The 14,967-nt window shown below is 41.3% G+C and overlaps 1 protein-coding gene across 2 annotated transcripts; it reads left to right on the top strand.

Annotated features, from left to right (window-relative positions):
• The first annotated feature begins 5,471 nt into the window (after positions 1 to 5,471).
• On the top strand, positions 5,472 to 6,286 carry LOC146609880 (progranulin-like). 2 transcript variants are annotated; one of them, XM_085346405.1, is made up of 3 exons: positions 5,472 to 5,549; positions 5,701 to 6,003; positions 6,119 to 6,286. In XM_085346405.1, exons 1-3 carry the CDS (start codon positions 5,472 to 5,474, stop codon positions 6,284 to 6,286), a joined length of 549 nt encoding a protein of 182 aa, XP_085202531.1. The 2 variants fall into 2 exon arrangements, with proteins under 2 accessions (XP_085202531.1, XP_085202530.1); XM_085346404.1 differs by having other exon boundaries at positions 5,472 to 5,621.
• Positions 6,287 to 14,967: the final 8,681 nt, after the last annotated feature.

The following is a 14,967-nucleotide window of genomic DNA, read 5'->3' as shown; positions in this document are numbered from 1 at the left end:
GGAGCCTCACTTCTTCAAAGGGATAGAAAAGGTGATAGAGAGAAGTAAGACAAAAGGGATAAGACAGGAGAGAGCAGAGAGGAGAGCCGGAAGGGGGGCGCCCAATCTGGCTTCCCACACCTCCCTGCCAAATCGGGCTGTACGCTCTACCTTCCCACTGCCTCCCAGAAAAGGGAAGAAGAGCAGAGGGAAGAAGAGCGGAACATTTTTCTTTTCTTTCATTCCTCCTTTTGGGTTTACTACAATAAGGTTAACTGCACAGTCCCCAGGAGGTCCTGAGCTGTATCAGTCAACCAGCAAAATTTCTAATGTTATGTTTTAACCTTTTGACACCCCTTGTTGAAGCAGGCCCACCATGGGTTGATCAATCCTGGGCGTGTGTCTCGCGGTTAGCTGACTGCCTTAGCTGCCCAAGTGATGTCAGCCCTTTTTAGCCATAGCCAGTGACTGGTCCTCTCAGCAGTGTTAGCTAATTCTCTTATAGCCTGCCATTGTGCCTGTCCTCTGATCCCAATCTCTCTAAGTAGTTTTGCTGTTGTACTGGCAACAAAGCCCCTGCACCCCACTTCCACTGGGCGCACCTTGATCTTCCAGCCTCTGTTCTCTGCCTCAGCTGCCAAGTTGGCATACCGCAGCTTCTTACGCTCAAATGCTTCCTCAATTGCTTTCTCAATTGCTTCCTCCCATGGTATTGTCAGCTCAATGACGTATGCAAGTTTTTGGGAGTTAGACCAAAGGACGAGGTCTGGTCGCAGAGTAGTTGTTATGATCTCTGAGGGAAAAATTAGCCTCTGATCCAAGTCCACTTGCATCTGCCAATCCCTGGCAACCTTCAGCGGGCCCAGGTCCGGGGTTGAGGGGCTTGTCCTCGGCTTGTCTCCCTCCCGGACAAATGCTGATGAAAACTGACGCTCCTCTTGGTTCGTGAAAGGTTGAGCATTGATGGATTTTCTTTTGCACTCAACTTTCTCGGCTAGACACCTGGTTGTGTCTCCATGTGTATCTGCCTTGAGTAAGGCTAGTCCTACAGCCAACCAAGATGTGCTTGAGTGTGGCTGTACACAGGGGGAAGGCTGGGTCCTTTCCAAGCCACAGCTGCAGATTTATTGGGGAAGGTAGCACATCGTATGTCACTCGGTTGATGAAACTTAGTCTATTAGACTCCATCTCCAGATTTCACTCCATGAGAGTTTCCTCTTTTCAACACTCTCCCAATTCATCCAGCAACCCTGCTTGGCCAGCGCTCTGGCATGTCTGGCTGTTTCCTCCTGTCAACACACCTCCTTCACCATCATTTTTTGACGTTCGGTTACAGATGCCTGTTGCCACCAAACAAATCCTCCTCTGTCCTGCGGACGTGACCCACCACTTCCTCCCAATTGCTCGGGTGGGAGCAGTGCCTCTCACTATGGGGTCCCGGGAGTCCGTGAGTGACATCTCAAACCTCACTTTTGCACATTTAAACTCCTCTACTAGACAAGGGAGAGGCAATGACAGTATCCCATCGCTATAGAGTGCAACGCTGCTGAGGCATTTGGGAAGTCCGAGCCACTTTTTAACGTAGGAGCTCACTAGCCTCTCTAGTCGACTGGCATGATTGAGTGAGACCTCGGACATTGTCAACTGCCACAGTAGTCTGGGTAATAACCCAAACTGGAAGCACCAGAGCTTCAGTTTCCCTGGGAGTGCAGTGTTGTTAATCCGCTTGAGTTCATTAGCCAAGTTCTGCCTTAGTTGTTCTAGTTGCCACGTATCATTGAGGTCTGCATTATACCACCGCCCCAGGCTCCTTAAGGGCTTCTCTAAGACTGTTGGAATTGGTTCTCCACTGATATAGAATTGCTCGGCTGTCAGTTTTCTTTTTATGATGGAGATGCTGTGAGATTTACTTGGCTTAAACTCCATTCTTGCCCATTCGATTTTTTCTTGGAGCTTCTGTAGCAATCGCCTACATGGTTTTGTTGTTGTAATGATGGTCATGTCATCCATGTAGGCTCTAATGGGTGGAAGACGAAGGCCACACTTGAGTCTCTCACCTCCCACTACCCACCGAGATGCCCGCATGAGGCGAAATTGTGGAGCCTGCCATGACTCCAATTCCCAGGTGCTGCCAGGCTGTGGTGGTTTTCTCAGCTGTCACACAAAACTGTAAATCCTGAAAGTAGGTCTTGACCAGTCCTGTGATGTGGTTTGGTATGCTGAAATAGTTCAAGGCCATCCACAAGATCTCGTGTGGAACTGACCCGAAGGTGTTGGCAAGGTCTAAAAAGACCACATGCATTTCCAAAACAGGCTTCTTAGTGTAGATTTAAGACATGGGAACTGAGTGACTATTTCCCACCACTGGAAATCTTTCAGATATCAAACCGACTTGAACATAAATGGAGGGAAAATAACAAAGACAATCCTGTTGGTGCATCCACCACTGGTGCTTATTGCACACAATGGCACAAAATAGGCAGAACTTTATGATTTATATGTTATTTAAAGTACTACATTCAGCCCTTAAAGCAGGCCAAAATGATCCAAAACAACACTTTTTGGACCAGATGTTTGCAAATTGCATCTAGCAAGCACTACAGAAGAGAAGCGAGCATAAGGGGAGCAGTGTTTTATAAAATCCAGCATTTCTAAAGGCTCAACAAATATCTGGAAACACACAAACCGTTTGTGTGCACTTTGTCACAAAAGTGTGTCTGCTGGCTAAAGGTACAGGTTCCACATTTGAGGGAGGGGAAAAAAAGTTAATAACTTCAGAGATAGAGAACGATGTGAGAAAGGCCGGACAGAAGGGGAAGAAGAGGTTATAAACAAACATAATTACTGCTCAGCAACTGTGGTAAATAGGAAATTTAAACCTAACTACAGTGCTCAGCATAAATGAGTACACCCCCTTTAAAAAGCACGTTAATCAGTAGCTCAAAGAACAAAAGAACAATTTCCCAAATTTTCACAACGCTAGGTTTTATTGAACACTTGTTCAACTCCATTTTAACTCCATAATATGAAATTAAGGTTAATAATATAACTTAGATCACAAAATCTTCAGTTTTACTCGACTTGGTTGACGCAAAAATGAATACACCCCGCAACAAAAACTACTACATCTAGTATTTTGTATGATCACCGTGATTTTCAAGGACAGCACCAAGTCTTCTAGGCATGGAATGAACAAGTTTGTGACATATTGCAACATCTATCTTTTCCATTCTTCAACCTCTTTTAGAGCCTGGATGCTGGATGGAGAGTGACGCTCAACTCGTCGCTTCAGAATTCCCCACAGGTGTTCGATTGGGTTCAGATCAGGAGACATACTTAGCCATTCAGTCACCTTCAACCTGTTCTTCCTCAGAAATGCAACAGTAGCTGTAGATGTGTGTTTTGGATCATTGTCGTGTTGGAAAAGTGCACGACGACCAAGTGCACGGAGTGATGGCAGCATCTTCTCCTTCAGTATTGAGCAGTACATTGTTGAGTTCATGACACCATGAATGAAATGCAGCTTCCCAACACCAGCAGCACTCATGCAGCCTCACATAAGGACACTGCCACCACCATGTTTCACTGTAGGCACCATGCATTTGTCGTTGAAATCCTCTCCTTTATGACGCCATACACTTTTGAAACCATTAGTTCCAAAAACAGTGATCTTTGTCTCAATACTTCAGAGTATAGAGTGCCAGTAATCTTGATCTTTTTCAGCATGGGCCCTAGCAAATTCTAGGCGTGCTTTTTTGTGCATGGGATTTAGGAGAGGCTTCCTTCCTTGGCGATACCCATGCATGCCATTCCTCTGCAGTGTGTGCTGTATGGTGTCACAGGAAACGGTCACTCCAGTTTGGCTTTCTACTACTTTAGCAGTGAACTTGCATGGCGAATTTCTTCGACCCTTCTCATCAGAAGACGCTCCTGTCGAGATGTTAACTTCCGTGGACGGCCTGGACATCTCTGTAAGATGGTTGCACTTCCATCTTAAATTTTTGAGTCACCTACAATAATTGGGGTTTACTGATTTTTGCGACATGGGCTTTAATGAATTTGTTAGGAAAATCACTTTTTTGTTTGTGCAAATTCACAAATCTTGTTTGCAGTCAATGGCCCACATTTGTGGGAGTATTTTGTAGTATCTCATAGAAAATGTTGATTCTGAAAGGGAACTAAAAGTTTTCTGACAAATGCTGAGCACTGTATAATAAATGTGGTCAAATTTACAGTAAAGCACAAAATTGAACCCGCACAGAGAAGCTGCGGTGTTTTGGTTTAAAAAAAGAAAGAAAAAAAAGACATCAATTTACATTTGAGCTGATGATGCTTAGATTCACTCACTGAATTCTATCTTTATAAATCAGCCATGTCAGCTTGTGTAACATTAGCTAATGTCTTGTTGAATTCAGTTGTGTGGATCCTCAAAAGGCAGCAGCACAGGCCAGCTGATTGCAGCCTGAACACAAAATCAACTCGAGCTCACAACAGAAATTATTCTGATTATTTCCTCACACTGAACCACTAGAACCAAGCTTAATGTCCCCTCACTTCACTTTAACCCCGGAGTATATCGATTTTTCTGTTTAAGTGTGGATGCAAAGTCACCCATCTACACTGTAGGCAACAACAAATACAGCTGTTGTTTTCCTTGCTTGTGTTCTCCGTCGCAAATGTTCAAGCTGAGTATATCATTACAATTACAATGCGAGTTGAAATAAAGCTTGTATTCCCGTGTTTTAATATTATTTTATTATTAAATTAAAATGGTAAGTGAGAGCACAGTTAGCACCAAAAGATTTGCAGAAAAGCTACTTTATGTTTTTATGTTTTACAAGCAATTTTAATTGTGTGTGAGGTGTCCTTGAGTGTTTAGAAAGTCTTTAAATAAAACGTGTGATTATTATTATTAGTAGTTTTTCCCTTTATTCATTAAGTAAATTTCCAAGTATATACTTTTTTGCATTTCTTTCAGTAAATTAGTTCAAACAGTACTTCAATCTGTACTCCTACAAATTGAAGAGCGTCTGTACTTTTGCCAGCTCTGTTGCACGTTGATGGATAGGTGAGGCTTACAGACCCACTCCTTCGTTATTGTGGATATACAATCATGTCATATGAGGACGTGTGGTGACTGTATATTAAGCTGAGTAATTACAGCAGTTAAGTAGTGGATTTGAACTTTTGCAGTTCCAGAAATTTTCAAAACCTGTCTGTCTTAATATGAGAGTTACGAGATAGAGGGGTGTTACGTGAAGTTAATCTTTCATTCTTACTCAGTGGGAGTGTCTGACCTGTACTATATAGAGCTGTGTGTGATACAGCAGAGGGGAAAGTGTGAAAGGCATCACAGGAAGCTGCTGAATTTCTTCACTGAATTTCTTCAAGGTAACATTGGACTTTAGTGTGTCACATTAAAGTTACAAAGTCTGACCTTTTTAGTTCAGAAAGAAAAAAATCTGCAAAGTCATGTTGATTCTGTCTTCCAGATGTTGAGGATCACTCTGTGTTTGTCATTCGGTGTGTTTCTGTGGGGATTTGCTTCATGCTCTATCATGTGTCATGATGGGAGTACTTGTCCAGACACCGCCACCTGCTGCAAGGCTAAAATTGGCTTTGCCTGCTGCCCATATCCTAATGTAAGTCAGAAACGTTCTGTCAGTGCAGTAACTTGATTGTTGGTTGTTAAAAGCTCTGCTCGTCTTACTTACTTTGCAGGCCATGTGCTGTAGCGACCTGCTCCACTGCTGCCCTTCAGGATATCGCTGTAACCTGGTTACCATGAAATGTGAGAAATTAGACCAGCCGTGGCTGACCATACCCATGGTGAAGAAGGAGGCTGCGGAGCAACCAAACACCCCTGAACTGCCTGGAACTCCACTCCAGGAGCTTAAAGAGAGCCACGTCCCAGATCAAATAAAGACTTCAGTGGTCCACTGTGACAGTTACACCTACTGTCCTGATGGCACTACTTGCTGCAGACACCCACAAGGAGGCTGGACCTGTTGTCCCTACTCTCCTGTGAGTCAGCCTAAACACTCTTGTGCAATAAAATTCCTTTTAGCTTCCACTGCCATGAAACAAGTTTGCAGCTATAATAATTATTCTTTTCAGAGACTAAAAGTGTTTCTTGCAGGGCAAATGTTGTCTGGATGGCTACCACTGCTGTCCAGTTGGATTTGACTGTGACAGCACCTACCAGCACTGTGTGAGGGAAAAACTCACATATCCTTTCCTCCGCAAGCCAGCAGTGCCTTCAGCACCTGCCTCCCTCATCCCAACTTCAGAGGAAGACGACAATTAGAAGAAGGTAAATGCCACACTCTAACCACTTTTACATCCTTCGCATGTGGAGAACATCCTGGGATAATTTCACTCACTGTTCAGATCAAATTTCAAGGCTAAATTTAAGACTTTCTCTGTTTACTGGTGTTATATCAAATGATGGCGTGCACATCTGATCACCAACCAGATGCCTGGTAATGAACTAATCATTTGATTCAGGTGTGTTGACCCAGGGTGAGATCTAAAACCTGCAGGACACCGGCCCTCGAGGCCTGGAGTTCGACACCCCTGACTTAGGGAGAAACTTAGTGAGATGACTATAATATGTTGTTCTAACACAAAGACTTGCACTAATTTCAGGCCCACTGGAGAAAGAGTCACCAGTCATCTCCACAGACCAGCTAAGCAAACTTTTCACTGAGGTCATCATGTGTTGAAAATGCCTAATCCCTATTGTAGAAATAGGGAAATCATTAATGATTTCAAGCTAATCTCAAATCATCTTATCGATTGCTTTTTAAATAATGAAAATGTGTTTTTCATCTATTCCATTCTCCTATACTGCCTATGTGACTGAGTGTCAGTGAATATAGACCAGTATGATGTTACGATGGTGAGGTGAAAATGTTTTGATTTGTTTTATGATTTTTTTCCATTCCTTTGTATACTTTTGTCCAGCTTCACCAATAAAAAAATCATAGCGTCTTCTTCCCAGCTGTGTCATGCAGTCATTTATTTATCATCTTTTCACGTCACAGTTTGAGTGCCCATGAACACCTCAGCCTGCCCAATACCAGCCCAGCATAATGCATTACTTGAGAAATAAAGTTGAAATTGTATATCAATGTATGTTTGCACGTTCCAGTATTAAAACAAGAATTGCTGTACCTACTTCCTATTTTCCTATGAAAATATGAAGAAATATACACAAACAGACACTAATTATGTTACCATGCATAATGGTGGATTGGAATGGCAATTGAGAACCGGTTCTTGTTCCCAGTAGTCCAACTTCTTGGAATTTTCAGTTTGTTTGCCTATTGATCCAGGTTATTGGTTCCACTTGCACACAGTGTGAAAAAGCCTTTTGCATTTGATGTTTTGTTAAGCTCTATGTCTGGATTTTGTTCTTTTGCACCCTCTGGTGGTGAACTGTGTAGGGTACAGTTGGTTGCAGTTGCACTCTTTTGCTAAGGCACATGGTGTCTGCATGCTGCAGCTTGCGGTTAGCTCCACACATGAAGAAAGTAATGTTTAAAGTTAGAAAAAGAGAAGAAATAAATGAGAAAGAAGATGGAGAGTAAGATAATAAGGCCATAAAGGACTATTTAGCCCCTCTTGGATGCCAGCTTATGAGGTTTGTGTATTTTAAATGTTTTATTTTCTGTGATGAAGGACTTTTGATTGACACTAAGTGCAAGAGTGCATTTTGATGTGATGTTTTTATTTTATTGTTTTTGTCTGTGAGCAGTTCTCACAGGTTGTCAAGACCAGAACAAACCCTGTTTTATAACTCTACATCATGCCTACATCAATCCTTGAGAGTGCTACACACAGCTTTATATAGTACAGGTCAGACACATTTTAGTTTGTGTGCTGGAGGAGGAAAATGGTGGCGCAGTCTACACGGTGGATATGGACATTACTTTTATTTTCATTGCACAAAAGGAGGACTATTGTGAAGTGGAAACTACATCCAGGCCAGAAACAACTACATTACGCTGGAGTTAAAAAGGAAATCACGTAATCAATTTATAGAGAAAGATGTATTCTAAACTTTTGTGTCATCAATGTAGCCACATTTGGCAGATATAACCGCTGAAAACACTGGTCACATTCTTTCTACAATAGAAATCAAATGTTCTTCAGAAAGTTCTTCCCATATCTGTTGCAGAAGTTCCCATAAATGTGTGGAACTTGTAGGTTACTTTGTTTTCACTCTTCTGTCCTTTCATCCCAAACCAGCTCGATGGGGTTTAAGTCTGGAGACTGTGCTGAACACTCCATGTTTTCAAGCTTATCATCTTTTATTTTTTCCTGAGGTAGTTCTGGCCTGGCTTGCACTTATGTTTTGTGTCATTATCTTTCTGTAGGATGAACCCCTGACCAACTAGGCGCATACCAGAGAATATTCCATTATGCTGCAGAATGCTGTTGTAGTAGTTTTGGTTCAGCGTACCTCTCACTCTGTACCACCCAAAAACCCCCAGACAATTACACTTCCTCCTCCATATTTGATAGTTGATGCCACACACTGTGGAACCATCCTTTCACCTACTCAACAGCATGCAAAGATCCTGCGTGATGAACCGAAGATTTCAAATTTTTATTCATCAGTCCATTATAGCTTCTTCCAGTCTTCAGTAGTCCATTGGCAGCGTTTCATGGCCCAGGCAAGCCTCTTTGTGTCACGGCCAGGCGGATCAGCTGCACGCTGATCAGCCCTCTCTGTTTCTCTTCCTCTTCTCTCTCGCCGGGGCGGAACTCACTGTGGGTTCACGCCCTCGGCCCACGCCCTCGGGAGATGAGACTCCTGGGTCTCATTAAGGGGAGCAGCATTTAAATCCACTGCAAATGTAATAACCTTCCAAATAAAGCTGAGCTCTGTGTATTGCTGAATTCTAAATTTCAGTGCTAGACTAAAAATAAATCAAATAAATGTATTGTTTTGCTGATACAAAATATCATTTTAACTCTTTTAAATTCCACTGACTGCAATCTGTCTGAGTGTATAACTGAAATCTAACAAAATTGTAAAAATCTATTTGAGTTAATCTGAAATCATACAGATTAACTGTATGATTTCAGATTAACTCAAAAAATGTAAAAATTAAACATAATTTATGGACACCGTTTGATTTCTTTGCATGTAGCTATATTAACATTTATACATTTAATAAATCATGAAATTAATACGCGCATGTTCTCGTAACAATGCAACTAACTGTTTGCTCTTCATTCAGTGAAGTGAGCATCACACGCTGCTCATATAAAACATATTCTGACAACAGCCGCACAGCTGAGGAGCCTTTTTTTCAGAAACTTGAAGGATAACTTCCCAAAGTCTGACCTGCATCGGACCATCCGCTCAGTGTCCGTGGTTACCATGGTTACTGCAGAAGCTGCTATGAATTAAACAGTTGTCCCTGAGATAACTTACCGGAGACATGAATGTTTGTTTTTCCTTTACAAAAGAATTGGATGACTTGGATAACTTATAGGAGTATCAGACTCCACGTGCCATGTCCTCGGAAATCTGGACTCGTGTGGATTTTTCAAGGACAAACTGGTAAGAGTCGCACACCACTATACTGAAATAAAGAAGCTATTACTGAAATACACGTGCTATATTATAAACTATGATATAAAACTTAAGGTTTAGTTATAAAGGACACCTTCCTACCTTTAGTCTTATTCATGAGCAGCATCAGTTGTCTTCTAACATCCAAGAGTCTGCACGATGTGTTTCATAGGTCCTAACTAGAGATGGACGGTCCGATACTGACCTAAATTACTGGATCGAATATCGGAGAGAAATAAAAAATGTAATCCGATCCATTAAATATCAAAAAAGCACCTCACAAAACTTGCGACCTGGCGTAACTCGGCTCATAACCGTAGCACGTCGGAGCATTATGCATCAAGTGATAGAGCGGCTGTGGCGTGCGGGACCTGTCACGGTCTGGTTGAGCATTTGGAGCCTCGCCACCAAACCGGCATTTCATCTCCAAGAAAGTGATCCCAGAGAGAAGTAAAGCAAGTGTGTAAGTTCATCTCTGAATGTTTGTAAAGCATTCCAGCGTTAAGCTTATCAACCGATATATGGAGCGACTGCCTCTTCTCTCCCCCTCCCTCTCCTGCTGCTACTTAAATCATGAAACTGATTAATGATCAGCTGATCGGCTTTTCTGTCGCGAGTCCGTCTCTCTTGTTTGTTCCTGCCAGAAAGAGGAAACAAGCGGCTGAACAACAGCAGCATGTTTAAGCTTGATAATCTGTTGTTAGAATTTATTTAACATTACTTTCTAAACCAGGATCTTTTTCTATGTAGCTGACGGCTGGTAACTGTGCAGGGGCGGATCTAGCAAAGTTTAGCCAGGGGGCCGATAGGGCATGAACAGGGAAAAGGGGGGCACAAATATATACTTTTCTTTCTTATTCTCTTTTAAAATGTCTGGCTTTTAATAAATAATTATCTGAATCTTACACCCAAAATTTTAATCTGATGTAAAAAGTATAGAAGACCATTACTGTATATAGTAACTATTAAGTCTAATATACCCTTGTAAGCTATAGTACTTTTTCCTTTGGGAAGGTACCACCTGTGCATTCTGCAATTCTGTTGAAGAAAGATGTTGAATCTATTTAAATATTGTAGAAAAATAATTGATTTCTGTGCATTTTTTTCACACTGCATCAAATTAAAGTTGATTACGTCGATTAAGCATCATGAGGTGGGGGGTGGTTCCCTTTTTTTATTTATTTTTTGCTGGGAGTTTGTAACCCTATTAGTTAGGTTGCTTATTCTTTTAAATACCAGAATAGGGAGGATGGAGTAGGTTTAAGTTTATTAGATTCATCAGTTTTGCTGAACTATGAAATATTTTCGGTGCAGTGTATTTTTTGCATACAGGTATAACAAAATAGCATTAGTGTTTTTTTTTAACTTGAGTTTGGACCCATACAAAATGCAGCAAGATATTAAAAAAACAGTTTTATTGATTATAAAACACACTATATTGGATTCATATCGGTATCTGCCGATATCCAAATTTATAATATCAGTATCGGACATAAAAAAGTGGTATTGTGCCATCTCTAGTCCTAACATGAGGATCCCAGAACCAAAAAATAACCCAAAGGGTTGAAAAGATTTCCACATTGATGCAGATGATGTATATGATTGTGGGACTTGTATAAAAAAAATGTATATGCCATATTTGTCTGTGAAGGTTCTCAGTCATCCAGGTCATCGTAGTCAAAGGAGCTTGCAAAGAAAAGCGTCTGGACTTCTTTAAGCTGCTTGAAGACATTTCACCTCTCATCCTAGAAGCTTCTTCAGTTCTAAGGTCAAATGGCGGAAAGTCCCAGATTTAAACCCAGTGGGAGTATCCCCCCAAAGAGGGACAAAAGGACCCCCCGATGATCCTCTAATCATGGTGTGAAAATGGGTGTGGGTCCCAATCAGCCAGGGTTTCAGGTGAGCTCATTGTGAAACCTGGCACCACCTTATCATGCAATTTCCTGAGGTCAGATGGCCCAGGAAGTGAGTGGGCGTTAAGGCGTCTGGGAAGGGATCTCAAAACTGGATTATAGATGGCAGACAGTTGGTGTCGTAAACCACCCTCTGTTCAAAGACGTTCGCTCACAGTGAACGTAAATGGCTTCTTTCACTCCTCTTTCAAACCATCTGTCCTCTCTGTCCAAAATGTGAACATTGGCATCCCATTTCACCGAAACAATAACATAGCGCACAGTGTGACGTCAAAAAAGGCGCACACATTTGACGCTGCGCTTGTCTGGAGGAACGGAGTTTTCGAAAATCTCCACCCTGGCAGGTGGTTTCAAAAATCTCAGTTTTCAGTGACCAAAAACGCCATTTACGTGTGGACTAAAGGTGCAAAAATATGGGTTTTCAAAAATACCCGGGTACATGTGGATGTGTGGACAAAGCCTAAGGCTTTTCGTTTGAAAACGCATCCTTTTCTCTCCGTTTTGGCCTCCCATCCACACTGAGATGGCGTTTTCACAGATGGAAAACACAGCGTTTTGAAAACACATACATTTCAAAAGGGTGCTTTCCGTGGCAGTGTGGACAGCGAAAATGGAGACTTTCTAAAACGATGACGCATGATGCAGTCATGTGATCAATTAAACTAAGGCTACGTTCACACTGCAGGCAAAGCGCATCAAATCCGATTTTTTTGACCCTATGCCACCCATATCCGATCATGGTATGACAGTGTGAACGGCACAAATCCGATATTTTCAAATCCGATTTCGTATGTGGTACTGAATCCGATACATATCTGATGTTTTAGAAAGCGACTGCTGTTTGAACGGTCATGTCGCATTAAATCCGTCTTTTACGTCACTGACACAAGACAGACGCCAATTATCAGCGCCGGGGAAGCGCCCGAGAAGACATCGCGAACGCTTCCTGGCCATCCCGTGTAGATGTTAGTGAAACTGTTGGAAAGACAACGTGAACATTTTATTTGTACTGCATAATCTGCAGATTCTGACAGAAATCTGCAACTATCCTTTGAAGCACCGCTCCTCTCTAAAACAGCAATAAGGATCATTATTAGGTTATCTACATTATTATGTAAATAACAAAATAACTTAAAGCAAAATTTGGGAAACGTAAAGTCTGAAGTCTTTCTATTAAGGGCCATCAGTCAAACAATACTGTTTGCTTTGGGTCTAAACAGAGCGCGTTGTGTATGACATCTTCTTTTGCGCATGCGGGCCGCATCGAGTGTTCACACTAGAGCACGTTTGCTGTCGCATTTTATTTGTAGTGTGAACAAGCAGACAAAAAAAATTGGATTTGATCAAAAAATCGGAATTGAGCATTAAGACCTGCGGTGTGAACGTAGCCTAAGATAGCGGAGGGCATTATACAGCAGTGGTTTTGTTTGCTCTCAATTTTGACAGCCTATTAAAGATTAATATGAGTCTGTACATGCTCCAAATAGCTTTTCTTCAAATTCTTTAACTTTCACTCGCTTTTGCAACTTTGTACTTTTGTGTTACTTGCAGCAACAACTGTACCTCATTGTTATTCCATTTAAAAAACTTGGTGCTTTTCCTCAACATTTTGCTGCGACGTTTCAAAGAGCCGGAAAGTAAATAAGCGGCAGACAGAAATGAGGCAGGTCAAATCATCTTGGGTTTCACATATGAGCAGTACTGGAACGTCAGCGTTTTCGGCTGTTTCAATGTGGACGCACAACTCTGTGAAAATGACTGAAAACGCTACTGTGGACGCGGAGCGTTTTCACACACGAAAACGCCTTTCAAATCTATCCGGGCTACTATTAAAAACCAAAACAAACAAACAAACAAATAAAAAAAAACATTAAAAGTCACAAAAACCTACAAGGGCACTTAACACCACACACAGTCAAACAAAATACACAAAAAAGTATTAAACAGAAAAAAGTATACAATCCTAGTAATTTGCACCCCCACAGGTGAACTGCTGCCTGAGCCAAATGTAGTTGTTGTGATATTTGATCCCAGCGCACTCCAAAAAGGAATGTAGAATAGTTCTGTGGCGACTGAAACAAGTCAAACATCGCTGTAAACAACCATCAAAACGCACGGGCAGGGGATCACGAAAGCCCGACTACTTGGGCACAACAATTATAAACCGTCTCACAAAATAAAACTGTAGACAGGACAAGATAGCAGTTCCTTAAAGGATGGGCCCAAAACAGCGGCTGCTGCAGGCGTTTCCCTCATCCTGACACATATCTTTATATTTTGCTGGGCAAATTTGGTTACCAGGAACAGTAATTTCTTGACAAATGTGCAATCATACAGGTGTGGTGAAAAGTTTAGATTCACTCCTTATGGGTATGAGTGTTATGGGAATTTGGGTTTTTAATGATTTAGCTGAACTGTTTTTTGTTTTTTTTACCTGAATGGTATGATTGTACAGTATTGTATCTTTAATGACTTTAAAAAGTAAGAATTGGGTGCACACGTTTTTAATTTACTGAGGAGAACAAACAGCTATATGGCAGCTGTGTCACTGACAACTGACAATCTAAATGTTCTTGCTTAACAATGACTGTAAAAAAATCAACATTGATCAGAAACTTTTATTCCTCATTTATGCAAACAGATTGAAAATTGGAATTATTTCAAATATACAGTTATGTTGTTTAAAACTGTTCACTATAAATGAGTTTTTAGCTTCAGCCTAAACTGAAAATGTATACACAATCTGAAGACAAATAAAACAAAGCTCAAAATCAAGATCTTTTTTTTAATTTTTTGTTTTTTATTATTTGTTGGTAATAATTTCATGTGGTCTTTAGTGAACAGTTCCACAAGTTCTTGTTACTCTTCTGGGCTTTTAAATAAAGTGAGTAATCTTCTTTGTAACGCCAGGTAAACTTTAGCGTACACATGAAAACATCCTAGAGAAGATATTTGGTCTCTTAAATGGTGCATTTCTTATGAAACTTTTGACAATCTCTTTGTCAACATTTCGGTGGCCAATTTTCATTAACTGCATGACAGTGTTTGGATATTTCCACTTATCCTGGAGTTCATTGTATACTGCCACGCTGACCTCTTCAATGTCCTCCAAGGAGATTTTGAGCTTTTTGGACACAATTTTAGCCCAGACTTTTTGGGCAAGCCTCTGTTTAATGGCTTCATCAGCCCCTAGAGGCAATTTCCCTGCTTCATTTGTATTGCTCATTGCGTGCATAACCAGATCTCTAGCAAAGCGTTCCACAAGTTCTCTGTACTCGTCTCGGTTTTTAGATAAAGTGAGTATTCTTTTGGGTAATGCCAGCAGATGTCTGGTGAATGTTGGGACAGTAATATCATCCTCAAGCTCTTCCTTCAGACTTGAAATCAAATCTTTTTCCTTGCACTTATGCACTTTACAAAGATTGGTGAAAATGGCTTTCGCCATACTGGGCAGCCTCTTTGGACATAGATCCAAATGTTTTCCCT

The sequence above is a fragment of the Diplotaxodon limnothrissa genome, linkage group LG22 (genome assembly GCF_057381915.1).
Source record: "Diplotaxodon limnothrissa isolate DT_005_m linkage group LG22, D_limnothrissa_male_GT1.1, whole genome shotgun sequence".
Classification (NCBI taxonomy): domain Eukaryota; kingdom Metazoa; phylum Chordata; class Actinopteri; order Cichliformes; family Cichlidae; genus Diplotaxodon; species Diplotaxodon limnothrissa.
The sequence above is the reverse complement of the archived record's forward strand: the minus strand, read 5'-3'. Positions and strand labels throughout refer to the sequence as shown.

Excerpts from the sequence above, each read along its gene's own strand:
- LOC146609880 (XM_085346404.1), top strand. The coding sequence starts at position 5,472 with ATGTTGAGGATCACTCTGTGTTTGTCATTCGGTGTGTTTCTGTGGGGA. Across the intron at positions 5,622-5,700 it reads CCTGCTGCCCATATCCTAAT|GCCATGTGCTGTAGCGACCT; the intron begins GTAAGTCAGAAA and ends CTTACTTTGCAG. Across the intron at positions 6,004-6,118 it reads CCTGTTGTCCCTACTCTCCT|GGCAAATGTTGTCTGGATGG; the intron begins GTGAGTCAGCCT and ends TGTTTCTTGCAG.